The 18,969-nt window shown below is 50.3% G+C and overlaps 1 protein-coding gene across 1 annotated transcript in view; it reads right to left on the bottom strand.

The window, feature by feature from the left end:
• Positions 1 to 2,624: 2,624 nt before the first annotated feature.
• The window catches only part of Fbln1 (fibulin 1), a 79,881-nt gene continuing 63,536 nt past the window's right edge, over positions 2,625 to 18,969 (bottom strand). The window contains exon 17 of the mRNA XM_021183251.2: positions 2,625 to 3,275. Coding sequence (XP_021038910.1) covers positions 3,136 to 3,275 — 140 coding nt within the window. The 3' untranslated portion in view covers positions 2,625 to 3,135. The remainder of the gene's footprint in view (positions 3,276 to 18,969) is intronic.

Here is an 18,969-nt window from a genome sequence, read left to right as displayed (position 1 = left end):
ATGGCTCTCACACAGCTGCATAGATGGAGAGCCTCCTTCCCCTAGTCCTCCCCAGACTATATACTGCACCCATCCCCCAAGACCCCAGGACTACATTCAATTAGAGCAGAAGAGAAAAACTGCATATAAGTGATTGGGAGGAGGGGCTGGGTGCTCAGGTGAGGCTCCGGTGGCCCTCAGAGCCTTCTCCTGGGAGGGAATGGCCAATACTCAACAAGGCCAGCTGTGACGATCTTGTGCAAACAGGCACCGCTGAACCCACGAAGACAGCAACTGTTTGGCTCTGAGGACGGTGCTAGGCAACAAGCATATTTGAAATTTTGAATAAAATAGGTAAAAGGCAAAGAGCAAACAGCTGACTTCAGGTGGCTATTTGCTAGAGCAGACCCAAGAACCTTGTTGGGACTTGGGAAGGCAGGCTCTCCATCTTTGGTTCTGACGGCTGGGTGGGGGTGGGGGTGGAGGGGCTCTGATGCCCTTTCTTGGTTCTCATGTATTTATCAACACTGATCTCTCAAGGACACAGGCTGGCCTGAGCATCTCTCTGCTTCAAGCCACAGAACTCCTGAGTGCAGCTGGATAGGTTTCCTTCTGTTGGGATTTGTGCATTAGTGTTCCTCGGAGCTCCCAGGTTGGAGGCTTGGTTCCCCAGTGCAGTGATGCTCCGTGGTCAGTGAGGCCACAGGGAGGTGCCTGGACCCTGGGGATTGTGGCTTCGTCAAAGGATTCATCCGCTGAAGGATTCATAACAGTGTCTAGGAAAGTGGTGGGAACTTCAGGAGCGGGTTCCAGTTGGAGGAAGTAGGGCATGGGGACATGTTTTTGAGGGGGAATCTCTTGTTCCTGGCCCCTCCCATCTTCCTGGCCCCTCCCATCTTCCTGGCCCCTCCCACCTTCCTGGCCCCTCCCATCTTCCTTTATTGACTTCCTGGTTCCCCGCTCTACCTTGCCACAGACCTAGAAGCAATAGGCCTTAGGTGGAAACTTCTGTGTGAGCCAAGATAAATCTTCCGACTGATTTCCTCACGTGCTTTGTAACAGCAGCTAAGTCAGCTTCCTTCAAAGCCAATAGCTTGCTGTTAGCATAGGGCAGTGTGATACCTTTCTGGGACCGTCTGTGAGAAGCTCATTCTATGAGATCAGCAAGTGACTGGCGTCTCTTTGCTGAGCCTTTATTAAATGCTTTCTGTTCAGGGAAGCCCTTCAAGTATTTAGGGAGGCAGTTAAGAAGGGCGCACCATTGTTGGGAGACTCTGACAATTTCTTTGTAAGAATAATGGGTACTCATGGGACCACGGCACATGGTTGGGGCTGAGTGCAACTGACACACCTGTCCATCTGTCTCTGCTGGGTGTCTATGTATAAAGATGGAGCCTGATACGGGGTCCTGTCCAGCCCATGACTGATGCTGAGTGATGTTTGCTAAGTGATATATGTAGCTGAACTGGATGGGGTATCAAGAGTTCAGGACCAAACAGCCAGAATTTGAACCCATCTATGTTTCTAAAAGGCTGTGTGAGCTCCGGCGATAAGAGTTTCCCTCTGAGCCCTTTGTGGTTCTCTTGAAGCATATGACTCAGTCATAGCATCTTTTGGAGATACCATGGGCAGCAGCCTCGTTTCCTTGTGCTGTTGTTAGCTTTGAGTTATTATCCTCTACCACCCTCCACCCCAGGAAGCTTTAGTGAGGCCACAGATGACCCTGAGGTATAAGACTTGGAGCAAATCAGAAATCCCACGGCTCAGAGAGGTGTCTGACAGGACCAGACATCAGTCAGCTTCTGAGAGGGCAGGTATGTGCTCAGACGTGTCTCCCGAAAGTTAAATGATAAAAACGTCATCTCCAGATCCATGTATTGATGGATTTTGGAAGTAGGGACTTTGGAGGAGGGTACAGGGCTTAGAGGAGGTCGTCAAGAGCTTTGTAAGAAGGGAGACCTGAAGTAGTATTCCTGCTCATCAGATGACATCCTGTCTTGTCATGGGGCAGAGGGGACCACACCAGATGTCAAGCCAGCACCTGGACTTCCCAACCTCCAAGAAAAAAATATACATATGCATGTATGTATATGGATATATGCTAAGTAAGCATTTATTCTTTATAAATTGCCCAGCTTTTAGTATTTTGTCATAGCAACAGACTAAGATAATATGACAACAACGATTCCAGACTGGGAAGCTTTTGCAATCTGTTAGCTGGAGCTATGGGGGCAGGGGAGACTTTGAAATGGCTTTAGGAGAGATTTGCAGTCCTCCAGCTCATGGAAGACCTCTGAGCTAGCAGAAGCCCCATCCGGAGAGTGTATAGTAGGTTGTCAGGAAGATCACAAAAGCCTCTTTACTCTTGTGAGGAAAGGCAGCTTCGGGGTACAAAGAAAGCCAGCCATCTCTATGGACACGCTGAAACACACCAGACACTTCTACAGACACACAGGGACACACCAGCCATTTCTACAGACACATGGGGACACACCAGCCACCCCCATAGACACACTGGGAGACACCAGCCACCCCAGACACACTGGGACACCCCAGCCTTCCCCACAGCCATACCAGGCCACACACAAACCTTGCAGCTCACATCTTTACCAAGGGGCCCTCCTTTGAACAAAATTGCAATCCACTTTCCAAGTGCCCCCGAGGCATGCTTGTCAGCTGCTTCTGGGGAGAATTTATTGTACATTTATTTATGCGCCACTCTACAGCAGCCATCAACTTGAAACACAAAGAGCCCAGTGGGTTAAAAAAAAAAAAAAGTACCAAAATGCCAATCCTCATACAGACTCAGTGAGAACTGGCTCCCTCGGCTTTCGGGTGGAGTGCTGCTTTGAAAACTCCTTCAATTGGTCCTTAGCAATGCCTAGCCCACAGGAAGAGAAAGGGAACAAGATTCCGCCTTGGCCTTTGCATTTAAAAAAAAGCAAGGATTCAACCACCCGGCTGAGCCATGTTTAAACGCCACAGTACACCAGCTGGACTTAAGTGATGCCGCTCAGCCTAATGCACGTGGCCATACAAACCAATATGAAACATCAAGGGAGGTCCGAGGGGTAGAGACAGGCACCTGGCTGTCACTGGCAGCAAGGGCATGGCCAGGGGGCGGAGTACACTCCTGGCTGAGCTGCAACCCGGCCCTCAGAACCAGTACTCGGAGACAAAGATGTGTACATTGACGACGTTCCGGTGGGAAACCACGCCTCCCAACACGTAGTTCATCTCCAGCTTCAGGACAGCATAAAACGGGCCCACGATGGGCCGCACTTGGCGCACGACACCTGGGGAGAGAGCAAAAGGCATGCTGTTGGGTGTTGGCAGGCACGAGGCAACACGGGTAGCTGGGAAAGGGGTCCTCGGGAATGTCGAGGCTACAGTGGTAGCCCGAGGCAGACGCTTTAATCACCAAGGTAACCATCCCCTTCCACCTGGTCACTCTGGGTTGCTTCCAGTCACTAGGGATAAGGTGACAGTGAGCTCACTACATCCCTTCTGTCACACACAGATTGAAAGGGGAGGGAAGCAGTCAGTATGGCTTTGGGGATTGGCAGGTCTGGGGCAAGGCCAGCTGCGGTCCTTGTGGGGTGCTTGGGTTTCCTGTTCTACTAGCATTTGTCTAACAAGGGCTCAAAGGCCCTAGAAAAGGCCTGAAATAAAATTGAGCCTTCTCTCCTTCCATCCTTCCTTCTTAGATCCCAGACCGGGGGGGGGGGGGGGGGGGGGGGGGGGGGGGCCCTAGGGAGAAAAAAAGCAATGGTTTATTTCTGGGACATTTGAAGATTACAAGGATAGGCCCTCAATCCCCCTCTCCAGGAGTAGCAGTCCCAAGTCCCTTCAAGTCGGGTCCTTGGACATCCTGCAACATAGAATCCAGATACCCGTGCATGCCATCTGTCAACACATCACCAACAGACTTCTCCCTAAGCGAACCTGTTTTTAACTTGGGAAGAGGACATTACAGACCTCCACAGACAATCAGCACCCCATTCTCATCCCGACAGCCACAGCATTGCAACCGTGTCCCTCCAAAGACCTATATGCAAATATGGCTTCTGTCAAAGGCTTGTCACCCTTTGCTTACCACTGGGCCCCTCCCCGGGCTAGGTCAGCCTGCCAGGTTGAGTGGGGTCACAATGCTGGCTGGGCCTGTAATATTCATAAAGTTCCTTTGAATCTATGCATACTTTTTCTCCCTGTAGGCTCCAGGCCCACAGGGTGTCTGCCAGCCACTGGGACATTAGCCATGGGAGAGCAAGGGTGTTCATACCATTTGGCCCATGGCTAAAAAGCTGCTGCTCAAAGAGACCCTGAGAGGCCAATGAGCCTGTGATCTGCTACAGGACAGGGGTATGATAAATGTCTTCAAGCTCTGATCGGATCCTGCTTTGTTCCTATTAAGCAGTATTTCAATATAATTTTATGGGGGCTGGAGAGATGGCTCAGTGGTTAAGAGGTATCCATGTTCAATTCCTAGCACCTACACTGAATGGCTCACAACACTATGTAACTCTAGCTCCGGGGATACAAAACCTCTTCTGAACTCTCATGCATATATACAAAGAAACTTAATTTCATATATATATACACACATATATATGTGTGTGTATGTATATACACATACATATGTATGTATACTAATATTTTATGTAACTTATATATTTCATTGATCCATATATATTCATATATATATATACACACACATATATACTGTTGATTGTATATAATGATATATAAGATATCAACATATAACATAGACATCATAAAATCTTATCTCTTTGTGGGAGTAGGTTTCAATCAGGGTCTCATGTAACCCAGGCTGGCTTTAAACAAATTCTGTAATAGATCATGACCTAAAACTTTTGGTCCTCTGGACCTCATTTTTGGGGGATTATAGGCATGTATTACCATGCCCAATTTGAATAAAAATTTAAATGATAAGGGTCATATTATAGCTACATGTTGATATAATATTAACATGTTGATCATACTGTCACACCTACAGGTTGACATGTATGTCACTACATCTCATTTGAGTGACCATTCCTACATACTCATGGGACCCCTCACAGGGTCCACAGTTCAGACACGACTGGGCATGTAGTAGACGCCTGACACTGAAATCCGTAAGAAAGGAGAGGGGCCTGGTGAGATGGCTCAGTGAGCAAGGCAACTGGCACACTAACCTGATAGCCTGAGTGTAGTACCTGGCACCCACGGCAGAAGGTGTGAATGGACTCCTGAAAGCTGTCTTCTGTGCATCCGTGTTTGTGTGTGTGTGTGTACACTAAATAAAATAAGGTTTTAAAAAAGAATGTAAAGAATGCACTGGTAGTTGTGGAGGGTGGGTCTGGGTCAGAAAGGTGAGCGAGAACTCACGTGTGGGGCACGGAGATTGAGCGTGACCAATGCGAGTCAGAGGAGTTATTTAACTTCTCTGAGCCTCAATTTCCTTTTCTGTGGACAGACGTAAAACCCAGCAATCTTCATAATCAGAAACCAAACAACCTGGGGGCCCAGGCCTGCAATCTTAGCCACGTGAGATGTAGGAGCAGGAGGGTTGAGTGTTCAAGGCCTTCCTGGGCTACAGTGTGAGTTCAAAGCCAACTTGGGAGCTTAGTGAGATCCTGTCTCAAAATAAAGTTTCCAGAAAATGTAGCTCAGTGACAGAGCACTTCCCAGCAAGTGTGAAGGCCCTGGATTTAGTCCCCAGCAAAACACACACACACACACACACACACACACACACACACACATTCAGAAATGACTGCTGGCTATAAAACACGCAATATTTCAGTGTGATCTCTGTGCTCCAATGGCTAGGAAATGTTTGCATCTAAACCCATCATCTCAGGGAATCTATGAAGGTTCATTTCTGTCATATCTGAAGACCAGAACTCCATACTGTTGTCTGGTTTGTAAAAGCCACATGGTGGGACAAAGCAACAAAGCAAGGGAAGGACTACAGGGCCTCCAGGTGCCAGGCCTCATCATAGACATGAGTCACTTTCAGAGCCTACAGTGGCTCAGGATCTTTGCACACAGCAAGAAAGATGACTAAGGACAGCTCGAGATGCCGCCTGGGTTAAGCAAGAGCTTGTGTGGGTGCAGGCTCAAGGAATGTGTCCCTTCCAGCTCGCCCAGAATCTTCTGTCTTCTGCCCCTTTGACCTGAAGTCTGTGTGGTACCTGCAGCTAGTCACAGCTTCACTCAGCTCAGAGCTATCTTTCTCACACTGGACCCCTCGGAGGGCCCGGCTCCCAATCCTTCCCGGCCAGGCAAACTTTCTCGCACCTGTGTTTCCAGAGAATAGGTTTCCTCTGTCTTACTAGTTCAAGTCTGACTTTCACATTCTTGCCCTCACCTTGACTGAAACCAGGCTGCAGTGTTTCATGAAAGATGACATAAAACCCAGCTGGTCCCCAGTGCCTGGCACTCAACAAATATCAAATGGATAGGTAGTTCTTGTGCCAACTCTTTATTCATAGCTTCCTATCACCTGCCATCTTCTCACCCACCTATCATCCATCTATACACCTACTTATCCACCAATCAGTGGATTCATCCATCCATCCATCCACTCATCTATCATCCTTCCACTGATCCATCCATCCATACATCCGCCATCCATCTACCCATCCATCCAGCATCCCACTGACCAACTCATCCATTTATCTAACCCATCTATCTCATTTGTTCTTCCAGCCATCCTTCCATCTACCCATCTGTCCCTCTATCCAACAGAGGTCAATCTACACAGGGAGATTTGGGGAAGTTTCTACAGAGGAACGGATATTTAAATTGGGTTGTGAAGAGTAAGTTGGGGCCCAGAGAGCAGGAAGGACATGTGTTCTCAACTGTAATGCTCCACCTGCCCAGTTCATGGGACGTTCCAGCTAGCCTCCCACTCAGGGCAGACTGCATTGTGTTCATGCCTGCTCCACCCTCCCCAGGGTTTGGGCAAGCACCTGGCTGGAGTTCAGCCATGATTACTGAAGGAGATGGAGATTCGAAGGAAACGAAAGGAAGTCAGTTCTTGAGGCCACACTAAGAATGCATCACCATCTGGCTTCACAGGTGGCATTTCATTCTGTAAGATCTGTTTAAAAACTCCTGTAAATACTCCTCGAGAGCAGAGAACCCCTTCCTCCATGGGGCCCACAGGCTAGTGTGGGCTATGGCACAAACTGGGAGTCATGAGGCCCATTCTGGGAGTCAGAAATTGGCTGGAGGCACTCCATGGCTTCTCCCTCCTGTTCTCCTGAACTCAGGTCCTCCTGTCCCATGTTCCCATCACCTTCCTGTGAGGAGCACTGTGACCACTTTCTTCAACGTTGTACTTCTCATTCCACACGGTTCTATTCCATGTTTGCCCATAGCATTTGCCTTCTTAGAGCACCCCACGAAGGAGGGTAGGCTTTCCCACTGAAGTGCTGTCCTATGGTGCACAGTGAGAGAGCCTGGGGCAGCTAGCCTTAAATGGAAGTCTTTATCAAACCCCTCTACTTCAAGGCTCAAGGACCTATACAGAAGAGGAGGCAGAGAGACTGTAAGAGCCAGAGGTCATTATGACTCTAGGGAAGACAGAGTCTTCCAGACAGAGCAGGATTGTTGCACAGATATATGGATGCACAGAGATGGACAGCACAGATGCACAGACCTGTACAGATGCAAACCAGACAAAACCCCAGCACTGAGACCGGGAGTAGACATGAAGTTCCACCTCTAGTCAACCTATTTGCAACTGATCCCTGATGGGAGGGAAAGTCTGTTTTCTCCAATAAAAGGCTACTGGGTAGATCAACCCCATTCCAGGGCAGGCCACATGCTCAGGAGTAGCTGACAAGCACAGAACGGACTCCATGGTTTCTTCTCTGTGTGTTTTGTTGTAATGGTTTGATGTTTTGTTTTGTTTTGTTTTTGAGAGAGAGAGAGAGAGAGACAGAAAGAACATGAAGTTGGGTGGGTAGGGGGGTGGGAAGAATCTGGAAAGAGCTGGGGAAGAGAAAATTTTAGAAACAAAATATATTGTACAAAATTTAACAAGAGCTACAGAAGGCTTTGGCTAAGGGCATATTTCTTTGACTGACCCGTGTAGCAGCAAGCATCCCATTTCCATCTAACCTGACATGCCCATCCCATCTGGAGGGGTGTTCCCACTTTTTCAAAGGCTCTGACAAAAGGGACAGAGGACCTGGACAGATGGTTCGTTGGGTACAGTGCTTGCCTTGCAATCAGGACCTCAGTTAGGAGCCTCAGCATTCACATAAGGGTCCACGTGTGGTGACGTTGTGCACTGTAATCCTGGTGAAGGCAGATGCAGGGCAGACGGGTGGATCCCTGGAGCTCAATGGCCGGCTAGCCTAACCTACTCAGCAACATCCCAGGCCAATGTTGAACAAAAGGTAGACGGTGCCTAAGGACTAATAGTCAAGATTATCCTCTGACATCCTCACATATACTGTGCATGCATGCACCTATACACCACACATGTATACACCTGTATTCACATGTGTAACCACACACACACATGACCATGCACGCATGCCCTCGAGCACACACGCACACGCACGCACACACACATAATTCAACAGCTTTAACCTTCTAAATCCTCATCTTAGGCATTTCTGCTCCAGGTCCCAGGCGCTTCTGGTATTCCTCCCCAGCGTGTCTGTCCCTCTTAGAGATATAATTAAGCCTGTTTTTCCCCCATTGAAAAATGTAGCGCCCTGGGGCAGTTCACCTTCATGTCTCCGCTCTGCTGTGTAACCTGAAGCTGATGTTCTGGGATTTTTGATCCTGAATACAAAGTCCACAGGTCCAGGAGGGGATGTCTGTCTCCTGGGACTGGTGCTTCTCACACTCACCCCCGAGCCCATCCAACCTCCTTCCATGTAATGTATCCAGTTGCCTATCAACCACATGAAACAACATAAAATCGGCTGGGCTCTCCACACACCTGACTGGCTTTCAAACATTCTATCCAGATAGCTGGAGTCATACCCTCTGGTTCTTGGGCTGCCTCTGTGCTGGCCAGTTGTGTGATCTTATGCAAGGCCTCATGTGTTCAGCTTCTGACACGAAAGCACCGTGATTTGAACTGACAGGGTGAAATGGAGTGGACCTGGCTGTCAGAGTATTTCAACTAACAAGGTGATGAATCAAGACACTGCGTGTGATGCAAGGGAACAGACAACGGCTTGAGTGGGGAAAGGCACACGTGACAGTCTGAAAGCTATGTGTCATCACCAAGCAGAGAGTAAGAAACTATCCCTCCCTGCAGCCAGACTAGGGGTGGAGTACATTTAGTGTAAAGCCAAGGCATGGTTAGTCCTGCATGCCTGGTTCTTGGGGCCTCTCAGTGCCTGGTTTACTCAATGAATGGCTGCTGAATGCATGAACCATAGGGGTCAAGCATTGGATGTAATGTATAAAGTGGGAAAATATTGGAGCTAGTGACCAACAGCCCAAAGCGTTGACATTTCAGATGCTGACCACCTGAGAGGAGAATGGGCAGTAAGGAAGTGTTGGGCTCTCTGTCTGGCCTCAGTCGCCACCCCCCCCCCAATGCCAGACACTGGAAAGATGATGTCACCAGATTCAGCAAACCTCCCAGTATCAGAACCACAGGCTGTGACAGGTAGCATGAGCCATAACAAGGAGCTTAAGTCAAGGAGGGGATACTGTTGGCTCAATGTCCTGAACACATGTGGCCTGTGTGATGGGGACTTTAGGATGTCTGCACACACGTGTCCTGAGGTGCAGCAGAATGTTGCAGATGAAGCCAGGAAGGACCCTACATCTGAACGTGACGTTCATTTGTTTCATAACTGCCTTCTACACACAGATATGTATGCAGTGTTCTTCTGAATGTTGCAGAGAAAGGTGAGTTTTACCATGTGGGATATTCTTCTCATGGTCTCAGACAACCATCCAGTTTCAGCCTTTGAAGCATTTTGTATTGGGGGGTGGAAGGTAAGGAATGCTTGACTTGAACCTACACATGACTAGGGTGCAGTTGGGTGGGGAAAGAGCCTGCTGGGCAGGGGTTGGGAAGACCCCCAGTGGCCAGGCTGAATCTGGTCCCCACCATTGATCTATGAAGATGACCAGCTTCATCCATGAGGAGGGAGGAGCCAAAAGTGAAGCTCTGAGAGTAAGAAGTCCCAAATTCCAGCTACCAGGGCCATGAGTCCCAGGTCAGGCAGGACTGATCCCAAAGCTCAGCTCACTATGTGACACAACCCATGGATGCTTCCACTGTATCCTGCCTGGGCCTGACTCAAAAATACTCTAGCAAGGGGCTGGAGGGATGGCTCAGTGGTTAAGGCCACTTGCTACTCTTTCAGAGACTGGGGTTTTGGTTCCCTGAACCCACATGGTGGCTCACAACCATCTATAATTCTAGTGTCAGGGCATCTAACACCCTCTTCCGACCTCTGTGAACACCAGGTATGCACACAGCGCACAGACATATACGTAGGCAAAACACTCAAACACACAGAACAAAATAAATAGTTCTTTTTAAAAAAAATCATTCAGTGAACTCGGCAGAAGTATCTGGAATTTTAGAGCCAGCACAGCAGGAATTAGGGCTGTGTCTCAACTCCCCACACCCTGCCTTCCCTGCTTGCCCGAGAAACCCCCTAATGGCCGGAAAGGCAGGAGGACAGGTGTCTACGCTGCATATTTAGAATACCAAATGTCACTCAGCATGTTTCAGCAAAACTCATCAGCCATATTTTGGGATTATTATAAATGGACCCCGCCCCAAGTCTCCAGTGAGCAAAAGCAGATACATCAAGCAGACACCTGCAGGCAGCCAAGTGGAGGGGGTAAAGTCCAGGGTGCAGCTGCCCTGGCGAGAAACGCAGAGAAATGCCAAGAGATCCAGCTTGGCTCTACACCTCCCTGACCCACATCTGAGATGGGGAACCGGCATTTCTGCAGCACTGGGCTCACACATGCTAAGGACTGCTGGTTGTGACTGGGGCCAGCACTACAGTTTTCTGTCGTTTGTTGTGGGAGGAAATACAACTCAGGCTGGCTAAGTGACTCCCTGAAGGTTACACAGCTAGGAAGACACAAACCAGGGCTCCAGAACCTGTGCCTCTGTGCCTTCCTCCCCCGAGACGTGTGGCTTCAACAAAAGAAAGGCAAGAAAGGTTTGGAGAATACTCTGGATGTGCTCCTAATTGTACTGGGAGGAGCAAGATGTTGTGTTCTTTTCCTTTCCTATGTCCCTGCCTTGACCCTAGTGCTCCTCACCTACCTGTAGGATCCTCCCAACCTCAACCCCAACCATGTACAGGTGGCCCCAAATCTACTGAACCCTAACCCACCCTCTCCAGGACCTCTCCCCTTCCTCCCTGTGGTTGTCAATCTCCACACTTAACTGATGTACAATCACCCAGGAGACGGAGAAGCACACCTCTAGGTTTCCCTGGGATGGGTGGGGCCACCCGCAGGATGGGAACCCAGACATAAAGGGGGTAAAGGGTGAAAGGCAGAATGGGTGCTCCCTGCCTGTCCCCTGCTTCCTAGCTGCCATGAGGTGAGGGAATCCACGGTGCCCTCTCTGTCACGATGACCTGTGCCCTTGAGAACAGAGGGCGGAAAGGAAATCTCTCCTGTTTCTCTCAAGGATTTTGTCACTGAATGAAGGAAAGAAATAAGAAAAGGAAAGGACACGACCGCTCCTAGATATATGGTGGAGAAGAAGGTTTACTGTAGATATGAAAGTCAGCATAGCCAGAGGCGGGAACATCTGGGAGAGGCCAAAGTGGACCTGATCTTGAGACACGGGAGGACAGAGGGGAGAGCAAAGAGGAGAGCTAGTCCAAGAGACCAGGGTAGATGAAATGGTTAGGTAACCAAAGTGGAGCCGGGTGTGGTGGCGCACACCTTTAATCCCAGCACTCGGGAGGCAGAGGCAGGCAGATTTCTGAGTTCAAGGCCAGCCTGGTCTACAGAGGGAGTTCCAGGAAAGCCGGGGGTAAAAAAAAAAACCCTGTCCCAAAAAAAAAAAAAACAAAGTGGTAGGGCTATATAGAGAAGGGCAGCCTAGCCCCTGGACTGGAGATGGTTAGGGTAGGGGGCAGGGTGTGCCAGCTAGGAGGACCTTGTAACAGGCAGGGATTGGAGATGTTCGGAGAACCTGACAGCCAAGTCCAGTTTGATCTGTTAATGAGCACTTCAGTCATTTGTCATTAGTTTACGACCTAACAGTCATATGACAAGAAGTCATATGACAAGTTCCCAGGGCCAGGAACTTGAGTGGTTCTGGCTCTCAGCTGATACTTTCTTCCAACCCCGGGCTCACTCATCACCAAAATTCTTATTATCAGAGTTCTCTCCTCCACACAGGCCCTTGGGCCAGAGCCCATTGTTTCCACTGGAGTTTGTAGCCCCTTCATCCCCACTGTCTAGAAGGTTAGTCTAGTAGCAGGGCGCTCCAGTGGTTCTGGACACCTGATGGGTGTGAGAGCCTGGTACCTCCTAGTAGATGTTTTTGTGCATATTTGTACCCATGTACATATGTGTGTGTGCTCAAGAAACAAGTCGGGGACGGGGGGGGGAGGCAACCCAATGATGGATCCATGGTCTCATCTATCCTGAGTCTCAGCAGGACAGCTTAGCAGCCCTTCCCATGTTCCAGGCCCTTACCCTGACCCTGTTGCCGGTTATTGCTCTTTTCTGTGACCTCTGACCATCTTGGCTTGTATTCAGTCTGGGCCCTTCTTTGTCTCTCCTCTCACCATGCTAATGACCTCATCCACTCTCTGAGGCCCTAACTGCCTTCCCTTCTGGAGGAATCCCGCCCATGATTCTAGTCATATCTCTAAGGGTGCTTGACAAACATTTTAGACTCAATGTCTGAACGAACAGTTCATAACCTTACACTTCCTGTCACCACACCACTGCTTACAGCTGTTAGAACCAGATACGTGCCATCAAACCTGAGTCCCCACTGGCCCATCAGCAAATATGACCTGCTAGCCTGACCATATCGCTATCTGTCCACACCCTACCCTTCCTACCAGATCCCAATGGTTAGAGCCACTATCATCTTGGCCTCCCGGAGGACGGTGACAGCCATCCCAGGAGGCACCTAGAGGAGCCTCTTTCTGTGTGAGCCTCCTGCATTGCTCAGTGGAAATTCACAGCAAAGGCTTCCCTGTGGCTCCAAGGTTCCGAGGTCCCACTCATTCTTCCTTTGTTTTAGCTGCAACTCTGCACAGAGCCCATGCGCCTTAGGGCTCTATGTGGGCTGTTCTCTCAGCATCCAGTGCTCTTCCTCCAGCTTGCCTGAGGTTCATTTCCTGGGCTTCGCTGTCTTTGCCAAGTGTCCCCAGTATTCATATTTGAAGTGGTATATCCTTCCTGTTCCTATGTCACCTCCCTTTCTGAAGTTCTGGTCACCACCAGACTGTATCACACTCTTTGCAGTGAGATAAAATGTGTACAATGCAGGAGGCACATCTGTCCCTCCCTCGGACCGCCTTATTCCCAACTGTGTCCCAGAGAACAGCCTGAGGTGGGCTGTAAAAGATGAATAGCTTACTACAAGGAAAAAGAGGTGGAGAGAGGATGGTTTGTGTTTGGGGTGGGTACAGCTGGCTGGGGTGGGCACAAGAGTAAAAGTTAACATTTGTGAGAGGCAGGGCTGGAAAGGCCAGTAGGCATCACCCAGCCTAAAGCCTGGGTTTCCAGCCAGGTGCTGTTTAACTCTACAGTGATCAAGACAGAAAGACTATACCATATGCTCTCTGTTCCCTGAGGAGCGGAGCAGAAGGGAACAGCAGATCTGGGCTGCAGATATCCCTCCAGGTAAGCAGCAGGGAGAAACAAATTTAACACTGGCCAGGTCGGCAGGAAGGGGGCCACCCAGTGGGTCTCAGGTTCTATCTTGAAGAGTAGAAGCTGAGCTCTTTCAGCCACAGCAGGCAAGGGCGCTCCTCAAGCATGTCCTGAGCTCTGCAGTACTGCCAGGCCACAGCATGGCAAGGTGATGGAGACTCGCTGTCTGGGAGGCAGCTCCAGGGCAGGAGGCATGCACCAGCAGCCATGAGCACAGGAGGACTCTGGTGGGCAGAGCAGTATCCCAAGGCTCCCAGGGTTCACATCTGGCTTGTTCAGAGTCCTGTCCCAGCACTGTGCACACATGGCCCACCTGCAGGCTGTACTGCCACTCATCTACAGGCATCATCGGGCCTCACTCTGGGATGGGTAAGGGGATCAGATGGATGCTCCTTTATGCCTCCTCACCGACTCTGCGAGAGATACCTTCTGTGTCATCTGTTCGGACGAACATCCTATACTCATGTACCTGCAGTTTACAGTCCCCAGGTACTTAGGTACATCTCTACAAGGACCAAGTGAGCTCCGAGGATGAACTTTCCAGACACTTGCCAGGCCAGTCTTCCAGTCTAACCTTAATGATCACCATTGCCCAGGAGTGAGGCAGGCATCATCCTGGTCCAGCTGCCTTAGGAACCGGGACAGTTCCACCCACACAGTTTCAACTCCATAGCTCTTGTAACTGGGTGATGGCATATTTAGTGCTTAGCTTGGGTAGGGCACTCCATCATATCATCTGTTCCTCTTTTGGAGCGGTGGCTGCAGGGGGCTGCTGGCCATCAGCTAGGCTACGCTATGGGCCTAAGGGGTCCCAGAGCTGTCCCAGCAGGGAAGGCAACACTGTCACCATTGGGCAATCACTCAGGCCACACCCAGCAGAATCCCAGGGGGCATTTGGAGTCACCTGGGCAAGGGCCGGGACTCTTGGCTGTTCTTCATGGCCCTTTCGCATCACCTCAGTAGGCCCCTAGCAGAGATCATGCCCCCACTGAGCTCTTCCCCATACCCATGCCTGTGGGTTGGGAGTGTATGTCTCATGTTTAAGAGACATTTGAGCATCATCTACATCTGTGAGCTTGGGGGTGGGCCATCTCCTGTGGTGCTGAGAGGTCTTAGGCAATGAGTAGATCCTAACTTTGCTCCACACCTGCCCCCCCCCGACCCCCAAGGAGCACAAAAGGTGTCTGTCCTCTTCTTACCCTTCTGTCTGGCCCTCTGTGAGAGATGCACCTCCCCGCCCCCTGCCCTGCCTGCACCTCCCGCCTGCCTCGTGGCAGAGTCAAGCCCTGGCCCATCCCAGACTGAGGAGGAGGAGGCTGGGCCCCTCACCCGGGAAGCAAGTTGGCTGCTGGCCAGGGTGTGGCCCCGGGTGACAGGGCTGTGCCTCCCGGAGAAGAGAAGGCGCCTAATCCCTGGGATTTGCCGTGAAAGCCAGGACAGGGCCAATCACTCCTCGCTGGGCAGGGATGGCTGCACTGTTGTTTTAGGTGGAGTTTCTGAATGTCGTTTGCAGTGCCCACTGATCCCAGGCCAAACCTGCCAAATTGGATTTCAGGGCAGGGTCAGTCTCTCATATTTAACCCCTTAGGAGGTAATGGTTTAGAGAGGCAGTTCAGATCCTCCTAGCATGGCCAACAATGATGAATTGATGCCAAAGAGACCTTAAGTCTTGAGTGAGTTCTTCTGGCTCTATTCTGGGGCCACGGTGTACAGGTGTACACTGCGTACAGACGAAGCTAGGAGTGGCATCCCTAGGGTTCTGTAATGCATAACACGTTCAACTGCCCGTGGCAGTCCTGACACATATGACTCTTACCCTTTTGAGATACGTAGCCAGCTTCTGAAAAGCAATCACCTTCAGCCGTGGAAACCCAACAGATGCCTGCTAGAGAAGCTGGCAGGCAGTGTTTTGAAAGCAGGTGAGTGGAGCTGCTTCCCAGACATCGGTGCAGGGCCTGGCACAGGGCAGGGTCACACCTACCCTTGTGGGATGAGTAAGATAATTCAAGATTGGCAGGACATGGGAGACATGCCCTCCACTGTGCTGTAGGCCAGGTCAGACTCACCAGCCCAGGCTATAGGACAGGCCTGTTAAACAGTTCCCAGGCAGTGAATTGGAGTGAACAGCCCACACTACCCCATTAAACCACGTGTGTACTGCCACCCAAGGGTGCTCTGAGCTTCCCCAAGGAGTCATTTGTTCACAGCCCTCGCAGGCAGAGTACTCTAACCCTGTGCTTAAATACACACATCACCTTGATCCTTACGGTCCCACGAGGCAAGAACTACTGTGTTGATATTCTGAGATGAAAACAGAGAATGCCTGTGATCAGACTGAAGCTACAAAACCGGAAGCGAAGACCCATAAATCAAGCCTGGAACAGCTCGTATCAGGGCCTTTTGGAATCAACTGTACATGATCCTAAAAGAAGCAAAGCAGCCCTTGGTATTTTCTAAACAGTATGCGTCAGTTGATGAGACCTGTGCCCTGTGCACCCACGGATGAGACTTTAAATACTAGTTCAGAATGAAAAGTATTTCCATGACCTTTAAGAGGGGGTGTGGGGCGGGGCATAGTGGATCATACCTCTAATATGAGCACTTGTGGGGGAGGGGGGCTAAGGCAGGAGGACTGTCACGAGTTCCAGGCTAGCCTGTGCACCAAAGTGAGACTTCACTTCAGAACAAGGGCAATAAATAAAAAGGTGGGGTGCGGGAGAGCTGCAGGAGTGGGGATACACTTGTGCCGGGGTGATGTCGGAAACATGGAATACTTTTTCATATTTAAGATCCGCATCTACTTTTGAATCCTGGCTGGACCATTTCTCATCAGGGGGGCTCAAGGATCCCTGGACACGGTCTCCAGTTCTGTACCCCTTCCAAACCTCAGTGTGGGCCATTCAGGTGGTTTTCTTCTTAGGGACATCTCCCTATTAGACAGACAGGCTACATGCACTATGCAGATAGGCCTTCATGATGACCCTTTCATCACAAGGTGACATCGTGGGGGCTCATGCCTGCTTGATCTCTACATATCAGGCGCACCCATAGACTTCAACAAAGGCTCTGGCCCAGATAGCTCCCTAACCCTACTCTTCAGGTTAGCTGAATGTGTGTGTCAAAAGCACTGCTCTGCTGCTGTTCCCGTGAGACACCATCTTTTCTCTGGAGTCTGTGAGGGATCGACTCTACCTGCTCCTTCCTGGGCTCAGCTATGTTCCTCCTGTGTCCCACCGACCACAAACTTGGACCTGTTTCTACCCCAGCCAGATCTGGCATGGATAGCCACTCTCAGACGTGACACCAAAGACCCTGGGACTCACAGCATCTGAGCATCACCACTGGACTTCTGTTGTCCTCTACGCACCCGACACGCAAAGGCCTCACTCACAAATCCCTTTCTGGGTCACAGTGAGAAGGACTCTGTAATCAAGGTATCTCTTTCCCAACCTAACTCAGCAACAGTGCCCAAATCGAGCCAGCCCATCTTTTCGTCTTGCATTCCAACTTTCCCAACTACATGGGGCTTGGCCAGCCACGCCCATGCGTGGGACTGAAGAGGCCACCCTTCTTCTCCCCAGGGATACCTAGAAGCTGTGTCCCCAAAGCCATCTAGTGGCTAAGGAGCTTGAGGACACCAGAGAACAGACCTACAGGCTTGACTGCTAGCTGGCCAGAGGACCCATTTTTCCTCTGCAAACAACCATATCAGTTCCAAGTGTCTATCATCCTCGAGGCTGTACTGATGAAGGAGTTCAGTGCAGAGGCTGGGTGACAGTTCCTGACATCAGGTGACTCCGGAGCAAAACTTGGCAAAGTCTCCTAACCCTGTGTCTACACCTGAGGTGGCACTAGGGTCTTGAGGCCCGGCCCTGATGCTATACTACTACATGGTAAGCTGCCCATAAGCAGAGCAGGGAACCAATCAGGAATCAAGCATCATGTGCATCCACACATTCGGCCTCCCTCCTCGTACACAACCATCGCTGCTCTCGGCCCTCTACCCGGCCTTGCATACATGCTAAGTCAGACCTTGGGACTTGCCCAGAAATGAGTGTAAAGTGCAGAGAGGGTGGTCACAGCAGCCAACCAGAGCTGTCTCCAGCCTGGGAGGGTTCTGCTCAACTTTCAGATAACCTTCCTGGATCACTTATGACACCGACTGCAACCTAAGTTCCCAACCCTGGAATTAACTGCTCAGGCACTGCGGCCCTGGAGGCCGGCCTGACAGTCCATGGGCAGATGGGGGTGGGTGGGCAGGAGGATACGATGCTGAGTGTCCCCACAAGCCCTGGTATAGCACCTGCTAGAGCAGAGACTCATGGGTACTAGCCAGGTGGAGGATTGTGGGCGCTTCAGTATCCTGTCCCAGTGAACCCCATCTCCTGGTCCCATGGATCTCAGAAGGTCTTTACTCCTAACTGTCAGGTTGGATCCAGAATTCCAAGACTATTTATATAGGACCCGGACCTACTGGTGTTGGCAGATGTCAGTAGGATAGACATCACTGGGTATATACTACCAAGAAATGGGCTTCATGGTCACTTCATGGGGGTCGATAAAGTGAATGTGAAGTGGACTGGCCTTGGGTCTAAAGTAGTCCTCCTACACCTCCCACCTGACACTTGTGTGACCTCCTCCGAGAAGCCTGCCTTGTGTGCTCCACTGTTACCATCAGCGCCATCACAGCTGTCTATAGATAACTATTAGGCGATCTTTTAAGCATCTAAGGGTCCTGTGGAGGATGATGGGGTGTGGAGTCAGGATGGCAATGCAAAATTAGGCCACAGGCCAAAAAGAAAGAAGAAAAAAACCCACAAACAGACAGATAAAAAATGTATGGCTGAGTGTTCTCAGCTTCTCTTGGCAGCTCCTCTTGGCTTGGGTGAGGCTTTGGTAGAAATTCTGGCGAAGCTGACATCTCATTCTAGACAGATTCTATTTTTTCACTTCTAGAAAAAAACGAAGTTGAGAAGCTTCGTGGAGGCAAGCTAAAGAGAGGCCCAGGGTCCAGGTATCCTCTAAACCCTAGAGGCTCAGACAGGGCTCAGGCTGACAGTGAGTGGCCCACAATTTTTGTGGCCAGGGCTCCCCCATTACTCGCTCTATTCAGCTTCT

Source organism: Mus caroli, chromosome 15 (assembly GCF_900094665.2).
Source record: "Mus caroli chromosome 15, CAROLI_EIJ_v1.1, whole genome shotgun sequence".
In the NCBI taxonomy this organism is placed as follows: Eukaryota; Metazoa; Chordata; class Mammalia; order Rodentia; family Muridae; genus Mus; species Mus caroli.
This window is presented reverse-complemented; position numbering and strand designations above follow the sequence as displayed.